We start from the raw sequence: 21,595 nt of genomic DNA on the forward strand, positions 1-21,595 counted from the left end.
GAAAGGGAAAAAGCAGTAAACCTTGGAAATGATTGAACTGATGCAAGTTAGCTCATCTTTTAAAATACATTTCATTTCAGATCAGTACGCCAGGTTTACTGGCTTTTGGATTTTTCTGTTTTATCCTTCATTGAGAGTTTTTAAGGGAGTTAATTGGGGGTGAATGGGTTAAGGGAGGTTACATGGGTCTGGAAGTCTAATTAACAGAGCAGAGGTCTTAAGAAACTTGGGATGTCATTAAAGGATCTGCCTGGTTTATTAAGGGATTTGGAATAATTACTAAAGAAGCTTGGAGATTCAGGGACAAAAACAAAAACAGAAACAAAAACAGAAGTTGCTGGAAAAGCTCAGTAGGTCTTGCAGCATCTGTGAAGGGAAATCAAAGTTAACGTTTAGGGTTTGGTGAAGGGTCACTGGACCCAAAATGTTAATTTTGATTTCTCTTCACAGATGCTGCCAGATTTATTGAGCTTTTCCAGCAAAGTCTTTTGTTTCTGCAGTTCTTTCGGTTTTTACTTGGGGCTTCAGGGGTTTATTCGGGAGCTCGCATCTGTGCAGGACGTAAGCGATTTGGACACTGGCGACAGGACATAGTATGGGGTTGGGAGTGTCATGGGAAAGGAGATTGAAGAGATTTGGTTGTGTTGAGGGTGCAGGGGAGTTGCTAAGGTGCTTGAGGGGTGTTAACGTAGCAGTGGGGCCAGCTCCAACAACACTGATTAAACCCGACACCACCAACCAGGGCAAGACAACCTCCTCAGGGGGTCGTGGGGTGACAAATTTTGGGGTGAGTTGTTGGGGGACTGGAAATGTAAAGAGATTTGAGAGATCTTGAAGGGGCGGGTCAGGTTGCTGGGGCTGGGGCAGGGGAGGGGCACTCAGCAGTGGGTGGAGGTAGGGTACCAGTGAGGACACTGTGGGGGCTGTTTGTTGTTGGTTGTGCTGCGAGCAGGCACCGCGCAGGACGCCTCTGCGTCACCGAGTGAGGAAGGACCCCCCCCCCCCAGCGACAGCCAACGGCCGGACAAGATGGCGGCGCGGAGGCTGTTGGCGACGGTGGCGGCTCGGGGAGTCCGAGAGTCCCTTCAACGCGGGGTCAGTGCGGTCAGGGCCCCCGTAGTGGGAGGGAGAGGGGAGAGTGAAGACTCGGAACAGGGGGAAGAGAGAGAGATTGATTGATCAGGGAAGTGTCAGGGGCAGGTGGAGGTCACCGGGGAAGGGACACAGAACACACAACGAGGCGTTAAAGAAAAGAATTTAGGGGGAAAAACACTAAAATAAAAACCGGCTCACGGGTTAGGGCACCAAGTAGAATCTATCGATGTCAGGGTTGTTGTTTTTTTTCAGCTGGGAGACCCAGGAGTCACTGTGTTGCATTACCAGCTGTAACCCAGACCCTCAAAACCCGAGAAGGCTCCCAGGGAGGAGGGCACGCCAAGAGCAGCTCGGCAAAAGTGAGGACTGCAGACGCTGGAGATCAGAGCCTAGATTAGAGTGGTGCTGTAAAAGCACAGCAGGAAGGGCTTTTGCCCGAAACGTCGATTCTCCTGCTCCTTGGTTGCTGCCTGACCTGCTGTGCTTTTACAGCACCACTCTGACCTTGATGCCAAGAGCAGCACCAGACCTGTCTCAACCTGAGGGCTCAAGCTTTGCCAAGTGACAGGTGCCAGTGTTGGACTGGGGTGGACAAAGTTAAAAAATCAGGTCGCTCCCTGATAAAGGAGCAGGGTGCTGAAAGCTTGTACTAAACCTGTTGGACTACAACCTGGTGTCATGCGATTCTTAACTTTGCCAAGTGACAACAGGTGACAGAGCCGGGCAGTCCCACAACCAACTGACGGGTCAGATCTGCGCTGCATGGTCCTGCTGCATCCGGTTGTGAATGGCAGTGGGCAATTCATGAGTTAATTGGGGAAGGAGGAGGAAGAGGCTTCACAAATGTCCACATCCTCCTCTTTGGGGGAGCCTACCCATTTTCAGTGCAAAGATAAGTACTTGAATCTCATTTTCAGCCAGTGTTGCTGAGTGGATGACACATCTCAGCATTGTCAAGAGATCCTCTGCATCAGAGACGTCAGGTTTTGACCAATTTGATTCGTGTCACATGATATCAAGAAAGAGCTGAAGGTTTTGGTACTGAAAAGGTGGTGGATGCTGACAGTATTCCTGCAATAGTATTGAAGACTTGTGCTCCTGAACAAGCTAGACCTATAGCCCAAGCTATAACTATTCCAGTGCAGTGACAACACTGCTATTTAGTTGGTAGTGTGAAAGATTGCTCAGGTTTGTCCTGGCCACAACCGAGCAGGAGAAATCCAATCCAGCTATTTATAATCACTGAGAACTAGTTGATAAAAGCTGTGTGAAGTTAAGGGTGATGTGATTACCCGCATCGCTCTCAATCTGTGTATTTCTGCTTTGGGTTCCAGGCTCGAATCCACACAACGTCCCACAGAGAGCTGAGGTATGGCTGGTTGGCCTACATGTTGGGTGAAAGAACAATGCGAAAGTTCAAGGACAACAGTAAAATCATCACCATTGATGGAAACCTTGCTTCTGGAAAAGGTGCCTTAGCGAAAAGTTTGGCTGAGAAACTAGGTAAAATGCTGAGATTGCTTTATTCTTTTCTCAGTAAATGTTAAATAGCTCTATATTATTTGTTGCACCATTTAAGTTATAGATATAGTGAAGTTGATGTTAGTTGTTGTGTAGTTGGATAATAAATGCTGAAACATATTGCTTATAATCTCTCGAAATGTAATCTCCTGGAAACTTTGAATGATCACAAATAAACTGAAACATATCCCAGCACTATAAGTGCACTCAAGCTGGCCCTGCTGTTTTTGAGGGCAATAGGCACCATTGACTGCATTTGCTCCAGGTAATTTGGTTTGAAAATTATTTTGCTGCTCTCTTCCTAAACAGGAACTTGACTAAAACTTCTAAATTTTCTGTGATGTGCTACAATCATAGTAGGGACTGTTAACATTTAATGAGAAATTCAGAAATCACAGTGATTTAATTGAAAGAACCAGAATCATAAAATCTCATAAGTTAAAACAAAGCAATCTTTGTGAGGAGAAAGTGAGGACTGCAGATGCTGGAGATCAGAACTGAAAATGTGTTGCTGGAAAAGCGCAGCAGGTCAGGCAGCATCCAAGGAACAGGAGAATCGACGTTTCGGGCATAAGCCCTTCTTCAGGGCTCTTTGTGAGCCCTCTCTGGATTGCCTCCAGTGCCAGTATATCTTGCCTTTGATAAAGGGCCTAAAAGTGTTCACGGTATTTCAGCTGTGGTCTTGACTAATGTCTTGCATAGTTTTCTTTATTTTACAACATTATTAGTTCACAGTAAAGCTATTTTATACAATGCAATTTTCTGTAATTATAAAGATTATTTGTGAAGTAGTTTCTTTACCGTGAAATGCTTTAGATGTCACAAAGATGTAAAATATGCTAAATGACTGCAAGTATTTGTCTTTTTTGAACACTTTTTGCTTTCTTCAGACATGTTGTATATCCCTGAGGTTGATATTCATTACTGGGACTGGAAGACAGGTGACGGCAAGAAGTTAAATTCTGCATTCAATGGTAACTGCAGTGTGGAGAAGTTTTATACTGACCCCAAATCTCCAGATGGAAATTCCTATCGGTTGCAGAGTTGGCTGTATCACCTTCGCACCCTGCAGTACTCTGATGCTCTGGAGCACCTTCTTCAAACAGGTGTGGAATTGAAAACAAATTATTCATTTTTCGTACAAAAGCCAGCAGTGCAGATCTAAGTATTCTGGTGTGGCAGTTTATTTTCTGTTAAGAAGGAGCAATTGTAAATTCATTTCTTTCTGGCTACTGATACTGAAGGGTATTCTCATAAGATATTCAGAGTTTTACCTTTCAAGAGTTGAGCCTGGATTTCTATCAAGGTAGAAGGACCAGGGAGTCTTTTAAAATTAGTGAGTCACTCCAGCGTCTGGAATCCTGACTCTATCCCAAATCTTTCCAGTTTTCAGTACCTTTTCTTTTTGGATGAAGCTTGGTTCAGGTCTTGAGGCCATACCCAGCATTTTAGACCTGGCCTGCTCCATTGTAGGTTTGTGAGATCTCAGCCAAGACTGCATAGTGAATCTTGGTTGAGAGCCCAGAAATTCATTAGTGTGGTCAATCACCCAAGCCCCAGGTAATTTACAATATTCATTTACATAACAGGTTTCAGGTGCTCCAGTTTTTGCCATTGATACACTTAATGGTAAGGTCCTAGGGAGTGTTGCTGAACAAAGAGACCTTGGAGTGCAGGTTCATAGCTCCTTGAAAGTGGAGTCGCAGGTAGATAGGATAGTGAAGAAGGCGTTTGGTATGCTTTCATTTATTGGTCAGTGTACTGAGTACAGGAGTTGGGAGGTCATGTTGCAGCTGTACAGGACCGAATCAACACGGACATCTACTGACCGAATCAACACGGACATACACGGACATCTACTGACCGAATCAACACGGACATCTACTGACCGAATCAACACGGACATCTACTACAAACCGACCGACCGAATCAACACGGACATCTACTACAAACCGACCGACCGAATCAACACGGACATCTACTACAAACCGACCGACCGAATCAACACGGACATCTACTACAAACCGACCGACCGAATCAACACGGACATCTACTACAAACCGACCGACCGAATCAACACGGACATCTACTACAAACCGACCGACCGAATCAACACGGACATCTACTACAAACCGACCGACCGAATCAACACGGACATCTACTACAAACCGACCGACCGAATCAACACGGACATCTACTACAAACCGACCGACCGAATCAACACGGACATCTACTACAAACCGACCGACCGAATCAACACGGACATCTACTACAAACCGACCGACCGAATCAACACGGACATCTACTACAAACCGACCGACTCAATCAACACGGACATCTACTACAAACCGACCGACTCCCACAGCTACCTGGACTACACCTCCTCCCACCCCGCCCCCTGTAAAAACGCCATCCCATTCTCCCAATTCCTTCGTCTCAGCCGCATCTGCTCCCAGGAGGACCAGTTCAAAATACGCACAACACAGACGACCTCCTTCTTCAAGGACCGCAATTTCCCCCACGACGTGATCGACGATGCCCTCCACCGCATCTCCTCCACTCCCCGCTCCTCCGCCCTTGAGCCCCGCCCCTCCAACCGCCACCAGGACAGAACCCCACTGGTCCTCACCTACCACCCCACCAATCTCCATGTACAGCGCATCATCCGCCGTCACTACAGCACAGCAGGTCAGGCAGCATCTAGGGAACAGAAGATTCGACGTTTCGGGCACATGCCCTTCTTCAGGAATGAGCAGAGAGTGTTCAGCAGGAGACCCTCCTCCCTACCTTTTATCTTCTCCTGCTGAACACTCTCTGCTCATTCCTGAAGAAGGGCATGTGCCCGAAACGTCGAATCTTCTGTTCCCTAGATGCTGCCTGACCTGCTGTGCTGTTCCAGCAATAAAGTTTCAGCTTGCAGCTGTACAGGACATTGGTTAGGCCACTGTTGGAATATTGAATGCAATTCTGGTCTCCTTCCTATCGGGAAGATGTTGTGAAACTTGAAAGTGTTCAGAAAAGGTTTACAAGGATGTTGCCAGGGTTGGAGGATCTGAGCTACAGGGAGAGGCTAAACAGGCTGGGTTTGTTTTCCCTGGAGCATCAGAGGCTGAGGGGTGACCTTATAGAGGTTTACAAAATTATAAGGGGCATGGATAGGGTAAGTAGGCAAAGTCTTTTCCCTGGTGTTGGGGAGTCCAGAACTAGAGGGCATAGGTTTAGGGTGAGAGGGAAAAGATATAAAAGAGACCTCAGGGGCAATGTTTTCACGCAGAGGGTGGTACGTGTATGGAATGAGTTGCCAGAGGATGTGGTGCAGACTGGTACAATTGCAACATTTAAAAGGCATTTGGATGGGTTTATGAATAGGAAGGGTTTGGAGGGATATGAGCCGGGTGCTGGCAAGTAGGACTAGATTGGGTTGGAATATCTGGTCGGCATGGACGGGTTGGACCGAAGGGTCTGTTTCCATGCTGTACATCTCTATGACTCTATGACACTTGTATTGCTTTTTAAGTGCAAGGACTTACCATTAAAATTAGTGGAAAGTTATGAATGTTTAGTTTTGAAGAATATTTTACTCTTGTTATGGAATTCATTTATTATATTCAATATATCGTGGGCCAGTGGGCTTGGGAATGCTGTATGGCTATCATGGAGAATCAGAGGTCATGGAGTGGCATAGCGCTATTTATGGGCTTGAGTTGCTCATTGTGTGAGACTGTGGGGAGATGAACGGTGAAGATTAGAGAACTGTTTTTATTATAACTGGGATGAAGTCCCACTACATCAAAGTGGGCCTTTAAACAGAATGACACTGAAGTCTGTCAACTCAGCAGCTGATCGCTCACAAGAAGTAGGTGAGAAGACTAAAGGTACTTTATCATAATATTCCAAAGTTTTTTGACTCCAGGATTATCCGTTATGGTTTGGAAATGTAAGCCCATCATTTAAGGAAGGTGAGAGAGAGCAAAACCATTAAATTATAGGTCTATTTGTCACATTATTTGGGGGAGAGTTCTCAAAATCTACATAAAGTCAGTAACTGAGCACATTAAATGAGAGAAAACAAAGAGCAAGAAGCATTTGTGAAGAAGAGCTCATGTCTAGTGAACCTAATTTAAATTTCTGAGGAAGTAACCAAAGAAGTTGTGCGAGGTCTATAATTATTTGGGAACTTGAATTGTAAAGTAGTGGGAATATTTTTTTGGTTTTCAGTTCTATAAAGGTGTCTTGTTTTCACTTAAGTGTTAGGAGTTTTTTTTTAGCAATAGGTTGAAACAGAATTTCTAAGAAATCATGTGACTGAAGCTAAATGATGAGGCCACTTACCTGATGAAATAATTGCCAAATGTTTACAAAGTTCAGTATTTATGACCTAGAGGAAGAGGCTCGAAGCAGGTTAAACTTAGAAGAAAGCATGCGTACCAGGAGTTGTGCTGTTCTGCAGCCTGAAAATAGTCAAAGTAATTGGGGAAAAAAAACGTCCTGATAGAGTTCTATGAGAAAAGTCAGTGATTTCAACTGCCTGTGTGTCTCAGGCAGAGGCAGAGAGAACCATAAGTGATGGATAGGAATAGGAAAGAGTGGATAGGAAAGAGTGAAGACAGTAATTTGTTGAGTGTCTCTAAAAGATCTTGCTGAGATAAAGAAGTCAATTTTTTTTCTCCCGATGACAAAATCTTTACTTTTTTTCCCCTTTCCTTTTGTGCTTCATAAACCTATTGTTCTTTAGTTAAAAGTGCAATGGCAGCTTCTTGTGAAGATGTCCTGTGTGAAACACCGTGGTAACCAAACTGCAAAAATAATCCCCAAGACAGATTTTTCACTGTAAAATCTGAGTTGCTCAGTATTATCATAACACAGTAGACAGGGTAATGTCAGTAAATATTAGCGAGTTTTGACAAGATTTGTAGCTCAGGTTGAGGTTCTGGATGTAGATTTGCTTGTTGAGCTGGATGGTTTGTTTTCAGACGTTTCATCACCCCACTAGGTAACATCTTCAGTGGACCTCTGGACCTTCCAGCTCAGAGAGCAAACCTACACATCAGTAAATATTCATTACTATGGAATTTCAGAGGTCATTTCATAAGATTCAGAATAAGTGACTGTTAGCTCAAAACAAAGATCATAAAATTGAAGATAAGTGAGTAACCTGCTTTATAGATTGGGCATGCAGTCAATGACAAAGTGAAGGGATTATGCACTCATATTGGCAGAGAGAGATTTATGGAGTTCTCCAGGGATTGTTATTGTGACGTTGACTATTCATTAAATTTGTTCAGGATTTGAATATTTGCTGTTGACGCGACTCTGCATTGCAAACCAGCCTTGCAGCCAACTGAGCTAACTTAGCCCCATTTATACCTTAAATTGTAAAGAGGAGAAACATTCACTGCATCAAAATGAAGCCCTAGTTGGATCACATTTAGAGCAGTTTTGGGGAAAGTGTGTTACCTTAGATGAGGTATAGTACTGATTTCCCTGGGCACCAAGACTTAGATTGACAAGTGATTAGATGTATTAGCTTGTTTTTCCTGGGTTTTGATTGCAAGCAGAGCTATTTCAGGTTCTTAGGATTTTGTAAGGAATTGATAGGCTAGTTAGAAAACTTTTCTGCTCATGACAGAGTCTTTGGCAAGGAGACCTTACAAAGTCGACCAAGCCTTTCAAAAGTGAAGTTTGTGAACTCTTCTTTCCACAAAGGCTGGTCGATGTGTGGAATACTCTCCCATAAGGCACAGTATAGGCAACTTCAAAACTTTTTTTAGGCTAGTCTAGGGTAGACAAACATAAAGAGCTAATACTATTGGATTGTATTGATATACAAACCATGAATGCAGTGAATGGTAGAACAAACCAGAGGGGATGAATGGGTCTCCATTTTTTTATGTTCCATACTTGTTACTGCCAACTGGGAGTATTGGTGCCAAGAATATTTCTTGAACCTAATGTTGCCACCATTTCTGTACACAGTTAAATTTCCAAACAAATATTAGTGTAAGTGTGGTGACTTTTATTTCATGTTGAAGTTTATATGTTTACATATAGTTAAATATACTTGGCAGTATAAATTGGGACATTTTCACTATTTTCGTGCAAAGTATTGACCCTTCTTGAGATGTGTTTCTGTGATTTCTGCTTGCTGCCAGTTCAGTGATGTTATTCATCATTTGTGGATGAGGTCATGCATATGACCTCTTAGAACTAAGAGCAGCAAGGAGGGGACATGAAAAGTCCTTAGTTGGTAGGATTAGGGAAAACCCTAAGGCTTTCTATAGGTATGTCAGGAATAAAAGAATGATTAGGGTAGGAATAGGTCCAGTCAAGGATAATAGTGGGAAGTTGCATGTGGAGGCTGAAGAGATTGGGGAGACACTGAATGAATACTTTTCGTCAGTATTCACTCAGGAACAGGACATTGTTGCCGATGTGAATATTGAGTCACAATTAATTTAGAATGGACGGCTTTGAGGTATGTAGGGAAGAGGTGTTGGAAATTCTGGAAAGGGTGAAAATAGATAAGTCCCCTGGGCCTGATAGCGTTTATCCTAGGATTCTCTGGAAAGCAAGGGAGGAGATTGCAGAGCCATTGGCTTTGATTTTTATGTCGTTGTTGTCTACAGGAATAGTGCCAGAAGACTGGAGGATAGCAAATGTGGTTCCCTTGTTCAAGAAGGGGAGTAGGGATAACCCTAGTAACTATAGGCCGGTGAGTCTCACTTCTGTTGTGGGCAAAGTCTTAGAGAGAATTGTAAGGGACAGGATTTATGAACATCTGGATAGGAATAATGTGATCAAGGATAGTCAGCATGGTTTTGTGAAGGGCAGGTCGTGCCTCACAAACCTTATTGAATTCTTTGAGAAGGTGACTAAGGAGGTAGATGAGGGTAAAGTGGTAGATGTGGGTGAAGAAGGCATATGGCGTACTGGCTTTTATTGGTAGAGGAATTGAGTTCTGGAGTCCTGAGGTCATGTTGCAGTTGTATAAGACTCTGGTGCGGCCGCATCTGGAGTATTGTGTGCAGTTTTGGTCGCCATACTATAGGAAGGATGTGGAGGCACTGGAACGGGTGCAGAGGAGGTTTACCAGGATGTTGCCTGGTATGGTAGGAAGATCGTATGAGGAAAGGCTGAGGCACTTGGGGCTGTTTTCATTGGAGAAAAGAAGGTTTAGGGGTGACTTGATAGAGGTGTACAAGATGATTAGGGGTTTAGATAGGGTTGACCATGAGAACCTTTTTCCACGTATGGAGTCAGCTATTAGATTAGATTAGATTAGGTGTTGAATGGGTTGCGATTGCCACAGGAAATTTGGTGATTTGTGTCCCCTCAAATCCCATGACACTGAGACAAGAAATGGTGCCCACGTTTGAAGCCAGACAACAACTCAACTTGACAACTCAAGGACTCGCTAGATAAACTCATTTCGCCAGTAAAGGAGTTTAAATTCAGCTTTTCGTGATTAAAGTTGATGTATATTATGAATCGCTACCAAGGGTTGATGCCATTTTGATAACAAATGTAAGGATTGGGGTCATAATAATGATAAGGGACATACATTTTCCAAGTAGAAGCTGCAAATTTGAAGGATTCTGACTGCTTTTTTACCATATAACCAATTAACAGGATAAGCATTTTCAATGGACTTTGCATTTTAATCTGTTTGTGTTTGCACCTTTAGGGCAAGGTGTTATTTTGGAGCGGTCGGCCTACAGTGATTATGTTTTTCTCGAAGCGATGTACAAACAAGACTATATCCAGAAGCAGTGTAAGTTATACCATTTTGCCACAACACTGTTATGCACAGTTTGCATTCTCCAACTGCTGAGAAAAATTTATTTGAGCTGGATGTGGCTTGACATTTTTATTGTCCTGACTCCCTGTTGGGTTTTCAGTGGTACTTGCAGTGTTGCCCAACTTGCTACTCTTTATTTGAGAGTCTGTGTTAATAGGTTTCTTAATTACTGCAAAGTGCTGAGACCTATCTTTTACAATTGTGGAATGGCTGAGTCAAATACAAAATTGACTAGAAGCAGGTTATACTTTCTTTTCAGTGCAATACAAATTGTTTAGAGCACAGAAAGTGACTTTTCAGCTCATTCAATCAATGGTGTTGCTCATGCACCACACAAGCCTCTTCCTACAGTTCTTCATTGAATCCTATTAATGTGTTCTTGTTTATTTTCTCTCTCTTATGCTTATCTAACTTTTGCTTAAATGCATCTCCACATTTATCTGTTATTATTGAGTTCTAAGGTTCTTGCCATTCCCAGGGGTAAATAAAAATCTCCTGAATTTGTTTTTAGTTTGATTGATTGTGTAATGATTATCTTAGGTATATGGCCCAAAGTTTTGGACCCCACTCCAGTGCAGGTTTAACACAATTTCTGTTCAATTCTAAACCTCCAGAAGTAAACTGCAAAGTTTTGTTTTGCTTTTTGATGGCTTTAATAACTGTTATACGTGGTTCTGTCTACCCTGCCAAATTATTCCATGATCTTAAGATGTAAGAGCACTAACCTGTTCACGTTTTCCTGACATTTATACCCTCTCTCTTCTGGTATCATTCTTGTAATCCTGTTTTGAGTACATCTTCTCCAATGTCCCATAGTTTTGCATAATAAGGTGACTAGAAGTGTTTACAATACTCCCAAATCTTATCTAACCAAGGTTCAACGCAGGTTTAACATGATTTCTGTTCAATTCTAATCCTCCAGAAGTGATCTGCAGTGTTTGGTTTTGTTTTTGATGACTTTAATAATTGTTGTAGATGGTTCTGAAGGGTTTAACACTGAGGAAAGCTGTAAGCACTACCCATTATACAGATGTCATGTGGACCTGTAGGTAGAAAGCTGAGGATCTCAAAGGATTGAGGTCTACTTTGGGCTGCTTCCAAGTCCCTGTAGCAATGTCTACCATATCTGTGTAACTTATAACTAGTTGCTGACATGCAATAAACTATATCTTGTTCCCCAGTGAAGGCTTTTCTAAATTGACAAGAAAGTGATTCTCCTGTACCATCCTAGACTAAGCAGCCCCTATAGTTTTCTACATTTAAAGAAGATGGTGGCAGCTACCTCCATCATGAGCATGTAGCTGGCATGCATTGCTATTTTCAATAAATAATGTGCCTGCGTTCCCAGATTCCTCCTCTTAATTTCATCACAAACTTTCCAAGGAGTTTCTGACTTTCTCATTCTTTGAATAAAATGTAGTTACTTGCAGTGACCTATGCTGAATTCATTTGCCAATTAAAAGTCTGTTCTCCCAGTTTGTTGGTGTCTTCCTGTTTATTTTTCGAGTTTAGTTCTCGTCTGTGTGAATTACTTCTCCGAATTTAGTGTCATCTGCAACTTCTAAAATTGTTCTGCTTCCCAAGCCGTGATTATTTGTTTCAATGGGTGACCAACAGGGTCCCCAGCAACACACCTTGTGGGACTTCAAACCATTCCCTAATCCACGTAGCTACCTTTAATTCCAAAACTGCATTGATCCTTAGTTAGAGTACATTATTGAAGTTACTATTTTGTGTATATATGTTTTGTATATGAAAAGGAATTTAGGGACATAGAAATGGATACCTAAAGATTAACACAGCAAATAGTGCATTGATCCAGTGAATGGATAGCGTTTTCCTTCTTCCCAATACAGAGGAACCTTGATTATCTGCCATTTGATAAACTGAACTCTGGATTATCCAAACAAGATCTCAAGGTCCCGACGCGTGGCTAACTATGTTATCTGGCATTGATTATCCGACATTAGGTTAACTGAGCAAAATACTGCTCGCCTATGTCCTTCGGATAATCGTAGTTCCTCTGTAATTCCTTTCAATCATCAATTAAATGTCAAGTTGTTACAATGGTGTATCTAAGCCTGAAGAAGGTCTTTGCCTAATTACTGCACTAAATACTGTGATGAAATTTTTTTGGACCTATTTCTTGTGTGCATGCTATCAGCTGGCAGCTGTGGAGAAGTATACAGGGAGCATATGTTGCAGTGATAGCTACATTCAAACAGATTCGTGGGATGGTAGGACTATCTCTTGAGGAAACATTGAGGAGACTGGGCTTATGTTCTCTGTGGTTCAGAAGAATAAGACATGATTTCGTAGAAACTTGCAAAATCCTTAAAGGGTTAGACAGGAGATGCAGATAGAATGTTTCCCCTTGCAATCGAGACTAGAACCAGTGGGACGGTCTCAGAATAAAAGGCAAGCAATCTTGGACTCTGATTGGGAGGAGTCTTTTCGCTTGGAGGGTGGTGACTCTTTGGAGGTTGCTGTTTGAGAGGGCTGTGGAAGCTCAGTCAATCATAGCTTCCTTCTGCACTGTAGGAATTCTATTCGGCCCATCGAGTCCGCACTGACCCTCTGAAGAGCATCCCCCCCGACCCAGTCTCCCTCCACATAAAATAACCCCTTATTTTCCATGACTGAAGTGGTGAAGAAGGCATGTAACATGCTTACCTTTATTATTCGGGGCACTGAGTATAAAAGTTGGCAAGTAATGTTGCAATTGTATAAGACTTTAGTCAGGCCACATTTGGGATATTATGCACAGTTTTGATTGCCACACTATACAAAGGATGTGGAACCTTTGGAGAGGATGCAGAATTAATGCATTAGCTTTTAGAAGAGGTTGGACAAACCTGGATTGTTTTCGCTAGAGTGTTGGACGTTGAGGGGTGATCTAATAGAAGTACATAAAATTATGTGGGACATTGTTAAGGTGAATCATCAGAGAAAGGTAGAAATGTCAAATACTAGAGGGCGTAGGTTTAAGGTGAGGGGGAAGGTTTACAGTGAGGTGAGCAAGGGAAGTTTTTTCCAGGGGCATTAGGTGCCTGGAATGTACTGCTGCTGAGGTGGTAGAAGCAGATATGATAGCAAAATGTAATTGTCATTTGGACAGACACACGAATGGGCAGACAACAGAGGGATATGGACCAGGGGACAGGCACAGGGGATTAGTTTTGAATAGAATCACGGTTGGCACAGGCACACTGGGCCAAAGGGCCTGATCCAATGATGTACTGTTTTATGTTAACTGGAAAGGAAGGAGATGTAGGGTTACAGGTAGAAGTGGGTAAAAGACTCCAGGTGGACTGCTCATTCTGGGAGCTGATGCAGATACTGCCAACCTGAATGGCCTCATCCACATTGCAACAATGCACAATTCAGTAACTTGTCTGATGTAGGCTCAAATCAGGTTAAATTCAGTTAAGATTAAATAAACAGTGTTCAAGCAGGCCTATTCAGTTTGTTTATCCTGGCAAGTAACAGTTTCAACAATGTAAGGTATACCACTGGAGATCTTTCTGGGCAAATGCATAACCCAGAACAAATATGTTGGTGCAGTTTGATTTATGTGGAATATAATCCCTTTGATACTGGGATCAAAAATATATTAGATCAAGTTGAATCAGTTGATGGTCACTTGAACCAACACAGAATACATAAGCACAGTATGAAGAGATTCATTCCAGTTTTACCAATTCGAAATGTGTCATGAAAACCACAATTATGTTTTGATTAAAACCTTTAGAGGCATTACAAGTATTTGGAAGTCTCAAAAGGGAAAGGCATACTGTAACAATAAACTTATTGAAAAGAACGTTACTGTGTTTTTTCATTCAAAGTTACATGTGAACCTGCCACAGCATTGAAAGATAATAGATTGATCTAATCATGAAAAATTTAGCTTGCAAATTGCTCAATCGTATACACTAAAATTATAGAATCCCTGCATTCAGCCCATCAAGTCTGCACGAAACCTCCAAAGAGGATCCCCCCTCAGACCCAGCTCCCTACCCTATTCCCATATTTACCCACAAATCCTGCACATCCCTGGAGACTGTGGACAATTTAGCATGACCAATCCATCTAACCTGTGCATAGTTGGACTGTGGGAGGAAACTAGAACACCTGGAGGAGACCCGCGGAGACACAGGGAGAATGTGCCGACAGTCACCTGAGGGTGGCATCCAACCTGGGTCCCTTGTTTTGTGAGGTGGCAGTGCTAACCACTGAGCCACCGTGTTGCCAGTGCTTCCATATGTTTAAGATAGAGATCGATAGATTTCAAGTTATTCATGATTTTGAGGGATGTCTGTGCAATGTGGAAACATAGTATGAGATAGATATGTAGCTATGACCTAGAAAGACGTAAGTTCACAGGGCTGAATAGCTCATTGATGCTCCTATGTTCCAATACAGCTAAAGAGAAAGAGCACATGCTTGTTGTGAGGTTATCATTGGGTCACTCAGAATAGTTACTGAACTGTCAGTTTTTAGTCATTAGCCAGAATTAAGATGGAGAAGAGCAGCAGAATCAGCTCTTTGTAGGGCAAATGCTGCTGAGAAAGTGGCTGACAGCCAACTTGTGTGTCCTTGGTGTTCGGAAGAAGTCCTAGGAGCCATTTGTAGAGCTCCATAAAGTTAGAACACAGGAGTAGTGCTGGAGAGCTGATTAAGATGGTCTACTGCAAGACGAAGAAGGTTTGACCCCAAAAGAATGCTGCTTTGGCTGGTTTTGAGTGGTTAAAACTCTTGAGAAATCCTGGGAACGTACAGGTTTGACTGAGGATCCAGGAACGATCACAGAAGCTGGAAGAAGCTCAATGACCCAATAATTATTCAGTGATGCTGCTTACCAACTGGCAGTTAGCCTAAGTCGGCAGCTACAGTCTTTGTTAGATCGTAACTCAGTCACTGTGGTAAAGTCCTCCTCTATTTTCAGGTATTGAACATTACAATGAACTCAAAGGAAATAGCATTTGTGAGTTTCTTCCCCCTCACCTTGTTATCTACCTGGATGTGCCTGTTGTGGAAATACAAAAGCGATTGAAGCAGCATGGTGAGGTAAGGACTTTCTTTTTAACTCCTTTTGTTTTCATAGAGCTGTACAGCATGGAAACCGACCCGTCAGTCAAACTCATCGAGCCAACCAGAAATCCTAAATTAATCTAGTTCTATTTGCCAGCATTTGGCCCATATCCCCATCAACCCTTCCTATTCAGGAACCCATCCAGATGCCTTTTAAATGTTGTAATTGTACCCGCCTCAACCACTTCCTCTGGTAGCTCACTCTGTACACGCACTAGCCTCGATGGTTTCCATTATTTTGTATACTAATACCAGGGTATTACACATGCATTTATCTCAGGTCATTCATTGCGTATTTAGTATTTACAGAGGAATCTTGATTATCCGGCATTCGATTACCTGAACAAGATCGCACGGCCCCGATGCTTGGCTAAACTGTGTTGGTATTTTAATGAATTATTAAACTTCATGTACAATTTGGGGAGGGATTTGGAGATGCTTTGCTTAGTATCACAGGGCTGCTGTTTGATAGTTCCGAGAGGAGTACAGGTTCATAGCTCCTTGAAAGTGGTGTCCCAGGTAGATAGGATAGTGAAGAGAGCATGTGGTATGCTTTCCTTCATGCTGCAGCTCTACAGCACATGGGTTAGGCCATTTTTGGAATACTGTTTGCAATTCTGGTTTCCCTGCTATAGGAACGATGTTGTGAAACTTGAAAGGGTTCAGAAAAGATTTACAAGGATGTTGCCAGGTTTGGAGGGTTTGAGCTATAGGGAGAGGCTGAATAGGCTGGGGCTGTTTTCCCTGGAGCGTCGGAGGCTGAGGGGTGACCTTATAGAGGTTTATAAAATCATGAAGTAGTGGACAGGGTAAATAGGCAAGGTCTTTTCCCTGGGGTGGGTGAGTCCAAAACTAGCAGGCATAGTTTTAGAGTGAGGGTGAAAAGATTTAAAAGGGGATCTAAGGGGCAACTTTTTCACTAGTGGGTGGTCCATGTATGGAATGAGCTGCTGGAGGAAGTGGTGGAGGTTGGTACAATTACAACATTTAAAAGGCATGTGGATGGGTATATGAATAGGAAAGGTTTACAGGGATGGGCATGGGCCAAATGCCAGCAAAAGGGACTAGATTAATTTAAGATATCTGGTTGACATCGACAAATTGGACCAATGGGGTTTGTTTATGTATTGTACATCTCTATGACTCTTAAGTTACTGGGGCTGGTAATTTCTTGATTCCTTGCATCAGCCTCATCTACTGTAGATCAAGAGCAAAAACTGTGTCCCATTGTTTGTCTGTTAAAGCACATGATGTATGTCTTCAAGGTGTACGGGGCAATGGGTTGTTTGCATAATCTCCTCCCCAGTCCTGATCACGTGAGATTCTCAGTGAAGTGGCTGGCAGCTGTAGATTTCTCCTCGTGCATGAGATTGGAAAATATTCAACACAGTCGAAGCCTTAGGCTGAGAGGGTTACCTGCTTTAAGACTAAACTGACAGCATCTTTGCAGTTACCTGATTATACAGGCATCATAATGAAGCGTAGCATTTCCACAGCATGGATAGCTAGATTGACATTTGGAAAGCGCTGGGGTATCACTTTTCCTGCTTTGTCACCTCGGGATGTTTAAGCATGTTATAGGTATCTTCGGGATTGAGCTTGTCATCTCTCTGATAGCTCCAGTGGAAAAACTTGCCTTAACACTGAGGGAAGCTTCACTTATGCAACTGATTGGCTACAGATTTAACTTAGTGTCAGATGTAAATTTGTGTATTTATTGATACATCTAAAAGGATGTTAGCAAAGTACTTGAGGGAGAAAAGAAGGGATGAATATGCTGATGGTGTGATGTGGTGGAGAGTTGCTGGAGACTTATGTTAAAACTCCCTCGAAAGCCCAGATCAATGGGCAGAATGGCTTTTTTCTGTTTTTTCTCTGTAATATTTACGTAATATCTAGCCAGGACATTTATTTTGCTTCTTATCTCTCTGTTGATTGCACTTTTCCGTTCATAAACTAACCAGCAAGAAGTTTACTATTCTTTTAGCGTGGGGTGAATTTTCATGTTTACTAAATAAGGGATTTCAATACTGCATAATGAGAGTGTGGTGTACTGTCAGCCAGTTCGGCACTGACCACTCCCAGTCCATTTACCTTCTGACTTAAACTGGATGCAGAGATTTGCTCTTTGTAATTCTACTTTGCCATCTAATGAGCTTCAATCTCCTGCAGCAATACAAAGCTAAGGTAGTGATAACTGATGTTTGTGCAACTTCACTCGTCACCTTTCCACATCACAAAACTCTTCATAGGCAGACACATTTATAAATTGCATTTCCAATGAAGTTGAGCTGCTTAAAGGAATTTAGGTGTTCTGTAGGGGTGAGAAATAATAGGTAAGGAGAAAGATATACCTGATTCCCATGACAGTAAAGGAGGACAGAATTCAGTCACAGAGTGCTCCTTTTAGTAATATCATGGTTTGAAGGTCAGAAATCTTCTGGAAGTTGAAATGACTCTTTATCAAAGCCTGTTATCATAAAATTGAACTGACAAAAGTCCTTCAGTCATTGTTGAAGCTGTTCTCATCACTATTGAAAACACCTGTGGTGGTTATAGTTTTGGACATAGTACACACACTGCTGACTTTCCTTGGTCTTTTCATGCCAGTTGCACAAAACCACAACCGAAGCCCTGTGATTTTTAACACGGCTCTACCCACTGCAATTCTCTCAAGTTTCTTGAATTTTGCCCAGCTCTGATCAAACTGTGAATTTATGACCTAAAATTTGACTGATAACCATAGTTCAGTGATTTTGTTTCCCTCTCTAGGAGACAAAGTATTTTGTCTTTGTATCTCACAAAGAATCCTTTATAGGTTCCCTTGTTGCACTTTCTGAAACATGCTGTGCTTCAGTATATGTAAATGGCAGTTTCCTGGCTTCAGGTGTTTAGCCCCTCTTAATGCACGACAGTTATAGAAAATATAGTGCAATTTCACATTTTTTATGACTTAGTCATAGAGATAGACAGCATGGAAACAGATCCTTCGGTCCAACTTGTCCATGCCGACCAGATATCTCAACGTAATCTAGTGCCACCTGCCAGCACCTGGCCCATATCCCTCCAACCCATCCTATTCATATACCCTTTTAAATGTTGCAATTGTACCAGCCTCCACCACTTCCTCTGGCAGCTCATTCCATACGCATACCATCTTATATGTGAAAAAGTTGCCCCTTAGGTCTCTTTTATATCTTTCTCCGCTCACCCTTAACCTATGCCTTCTAGTTCTGGACTCCCCCACCTCAGGGAAAAGACTTTGTCTATTTACCCTAGCCATGCCCCTATGATTTTATAAACCTCTTTAAGGTCACCCCTCAGCCTCTGACAATCCAGGGAAAACAGCCCCAGCCTATTCGGCCTCTCCCTATAGCTCAAATCCTCCAACCCTGGCAACATCCTTGTAAATCTTTTCTGAACCCTTTCAAGTTTCACAACATCTCTCTTACAGGAAGGAGACCAGAATTGCACGCAATATTCCAACAGTGGCCTAACCAATGTCCTGTACAGCTGCAACATGATCTCCCAACTCCTGTACTCAATACACTGACCAATAAAGGAAAACATACCAAACGCCTTCTTCACTATCCTATCTATCTGCGACTCAACTTTCAAGCAGCTATGAACCTGCACTCCAAGGTCTCTTTGTTCAGCAACACTCCGTGGGACCTTACCATTAAGTGTATTAGTCCTGCTAAGATTTGCTTTCCCGAAATGCAGCACCTCACATTTATCTGAATTAAACTCCATCTGCCACTTCTCATCCCATTGGTCCACCTGATCAAGATTCCGTTGTAATCTGAGATAACCTTCTTCACTGTCCACTATACCTCCAATTTTGGTGTCATCAGCAAACATACTGACTATACCTCTTATGTTCATATCCACATCTTTTATATTAATGACAATAAGTAGTGGACCCAGCACCGATCCTTGTGGCACTCCAGTAGCACCTCGTTAGCCAACCTCCAATCTTCTGTCACCTCACCTGTGACTATCGATGGATACAAATATCTCAGCAAGAGGCCCAGCAATCACTTCTCCAGCTTCCCACAGAGTTCTAGGGTACACCTGATCAGGTCCTGGGGATTTATCCACTTTTATGTGTTTCAAGCACTTCCTCCTCTGTAATATGGACATTTTTCAAGATGTCACCATCTATATCCCTACATTTTATATCTTCCTGTTTTATGCAGGTTTTCACTTGTTTCACACTCTATGTAACCTCTATGCATGCCAGTGAGATTCTTTCGAAATGGTGGTGTAATTCAATAGCGGGGAGATGTGAATATATTTTAGCATAATTTCTATATTATTTTGTTTCAGGATATTCCAGCCGAATTTTATGTTATCCTGAGGCAAGTCATAACTCTTCAGGTTGATTTAGTTGCTTCAAGTGCACATAATACACTATCCAACAGCTTGAGTGTAGGCACCTAAATGAGTATTGATGGCTTTAGCATGGTAATTATTCCTCCATTCCTAGAGCTGTTGGTAAAATGTTGAGATTAACAGCATCGCGTCTGTGGATTGGTGCTTGATGATACACCTACCTTTGTTATTTTGCAGTCTTAGTTCTGCATTAGACAATTCAGTGGAGACAAGCTATGTCCCTGAAGAGAAATGATCTGGAGAGTTGAACTCATCTGTGCTCTTTAAGCAGCTGACGGTTGGGTGAAACAGCATCGGCAAAAGCTGTGGGGCAGACTGTTGTCTCCCTACCGTAGCACCCTGAAGGATATTGGCACAGTCCAAAGGAACAGAACTAAAGCAAGATTATGCTTATACAAAAATGAGCTTTTAAAAATTGAGATGAAGCTTCCTTGTCTGTGCATCAGAGAAGAAACCCTCCTAAAACTATCTAGGAATACTTTGACCTGTGACCATTCTGGGTAAAAAGGTGTTGGTTTTCAGCCTTTGGAGGGAACATTGGGAAATATCAGCTTGCCCAGTGTTCTACTGTATTTAGAGACTGCGAATATAAACCAGCTGAACATGTAATAAAATCATGACCGACCTGACGGTACATTGCTGTATTGTTAGAATTACTAGGTTTCACATGTCAAACCAATGCTCATATTCAAGTAGATGTGAAAGGTTCCATAACATTTTTGAGCTGTCAGTCCTGATCAACATATGTTTCTGAACTGATGCTAGTCCAATTGTTGGTTCATCTTGGTGATACTTCAGGCTCATTCCCGTACATGATGAGGTCACAGTTTTTGGCTGCAAAACTGCAGTGAATACTCTTCAAATGAAAAAATGCACCTGAAGTGCTTGAAATATCCTCAACATGATAAAAGGTGCTTTATGAATGCAGGCTTTTTCCTGAGCTAATGAATCCCCTGAAAGCTGCAAAGCTGTGTGAGAAGGCTATGTTTACGCTGGGTAAAGAAGGCAATTTGAAGATACTTGCCTTCATTGCTCAGTCCTTTGAGTATAAGAGTTGGGATGTTAAGTTGAGGTTGTACAGGGCATTGGTGAAGCCTCTTCCGGAATACTGTGTCCATTTCTGGTCGCCCAATTATGAGAAGGATATTATCAAGCTGGAGAGGGTTCAGAGGATATTTACCAGGGTGTTGCTGGGTGTGGAAGGTTTGAGTTTTATAAAGAAAGGCTGGATAAGCTCCAATGGCTATGTCCACTGGAGCATAGAGGTTAAGAGGTGACCTTATTGAAGTTTATAAAATAATGAGGTATACATAGGGTTAATGGTAGTTGTCTTTTCCTTAAGATGGTGCATTTCAAGACTAGGGAGCACATTCTTAATTCTGGATCATTGGTGCTGGAAGAGCACAGCAATTCAGGCAGCATCCGAGGACAGGCAAAATCGACGTTTCTGGCAGGAATAAAGGCAGAGAGCCTGAAGCGTGGAGAGATAAGCTAGAGGAGGGTGGGGGTGGGGATAGAGTAGCATAGAGTACAATAGGTGAGTGGGGAAGGAGATGAAGGTGATAGGTCAGGGAGGAGAGGGTGGAGTGGATAGGTGGAAAAGGAGCTGGGCAGGTCGGACAAGTCCGGACAGGTCAGGGATCGAGTTGCTGGAGGTTAGAAGCTAGGATGAGGGGGGGGAAGGGGAAATGAGGA

The 21,595-nt window shown here is 42.5% G+C and overlaps 1 protein-coding gene across 1 annotated transcript in view; it reads left to right on the forward strand.

Annotated features, from left to right (window-relative positions):
- The first annotated feature begins 989 nt into the window (after positions 1-989).
- The window catches only part of ndufa10 (NADH:ubiquinone oxidoreductase subunit A10), a 66,595-nt gene continuing 45,989 nt past the window's right edge, over positions 990-21,595 (forward strand). The window contains exons 1-5 of the mRNA XM_043693102.1: positions 990-1,095; positions 2,430-2,598; positions 3,507-3,722; positions 10,301-10,387; positions 15,360-15,481. Coding sequence (XP_043549037.1) covers positions 1,030-1,095; positions 2,430-2,598; positions 3,507-3,722; positions 10,301-10,387; positions 15,360-15,481 — 660 coding nt within the window. The 5' untranslated portion in view covers positions 990-1,029. The remainder of the gene's footprint in view (positions 1,096-2,429; positions 2,599-3,506; positions 3,723-10,300; positions 10,388-15,359; positions 15,482-21,595) is intronic.

Source organism: Chiloscyllium plagiosum, chromosome 7 (assembly GCF_004010195.1).
Source record: "Chiloscyllium plagiosum isolate BGI_BamShark_2017 chromosome 7, ASM401019v2, whole genome shotgun sequence".
NCBI classification, from domain to species: domain Eukaryota; kingdom Metazoa; phylum Chordata; class Chondrichthyes; order Orectolobiformes; family Hemiscylliidae; genus Chiloscyllium; species Chiloscyllium plagiosum.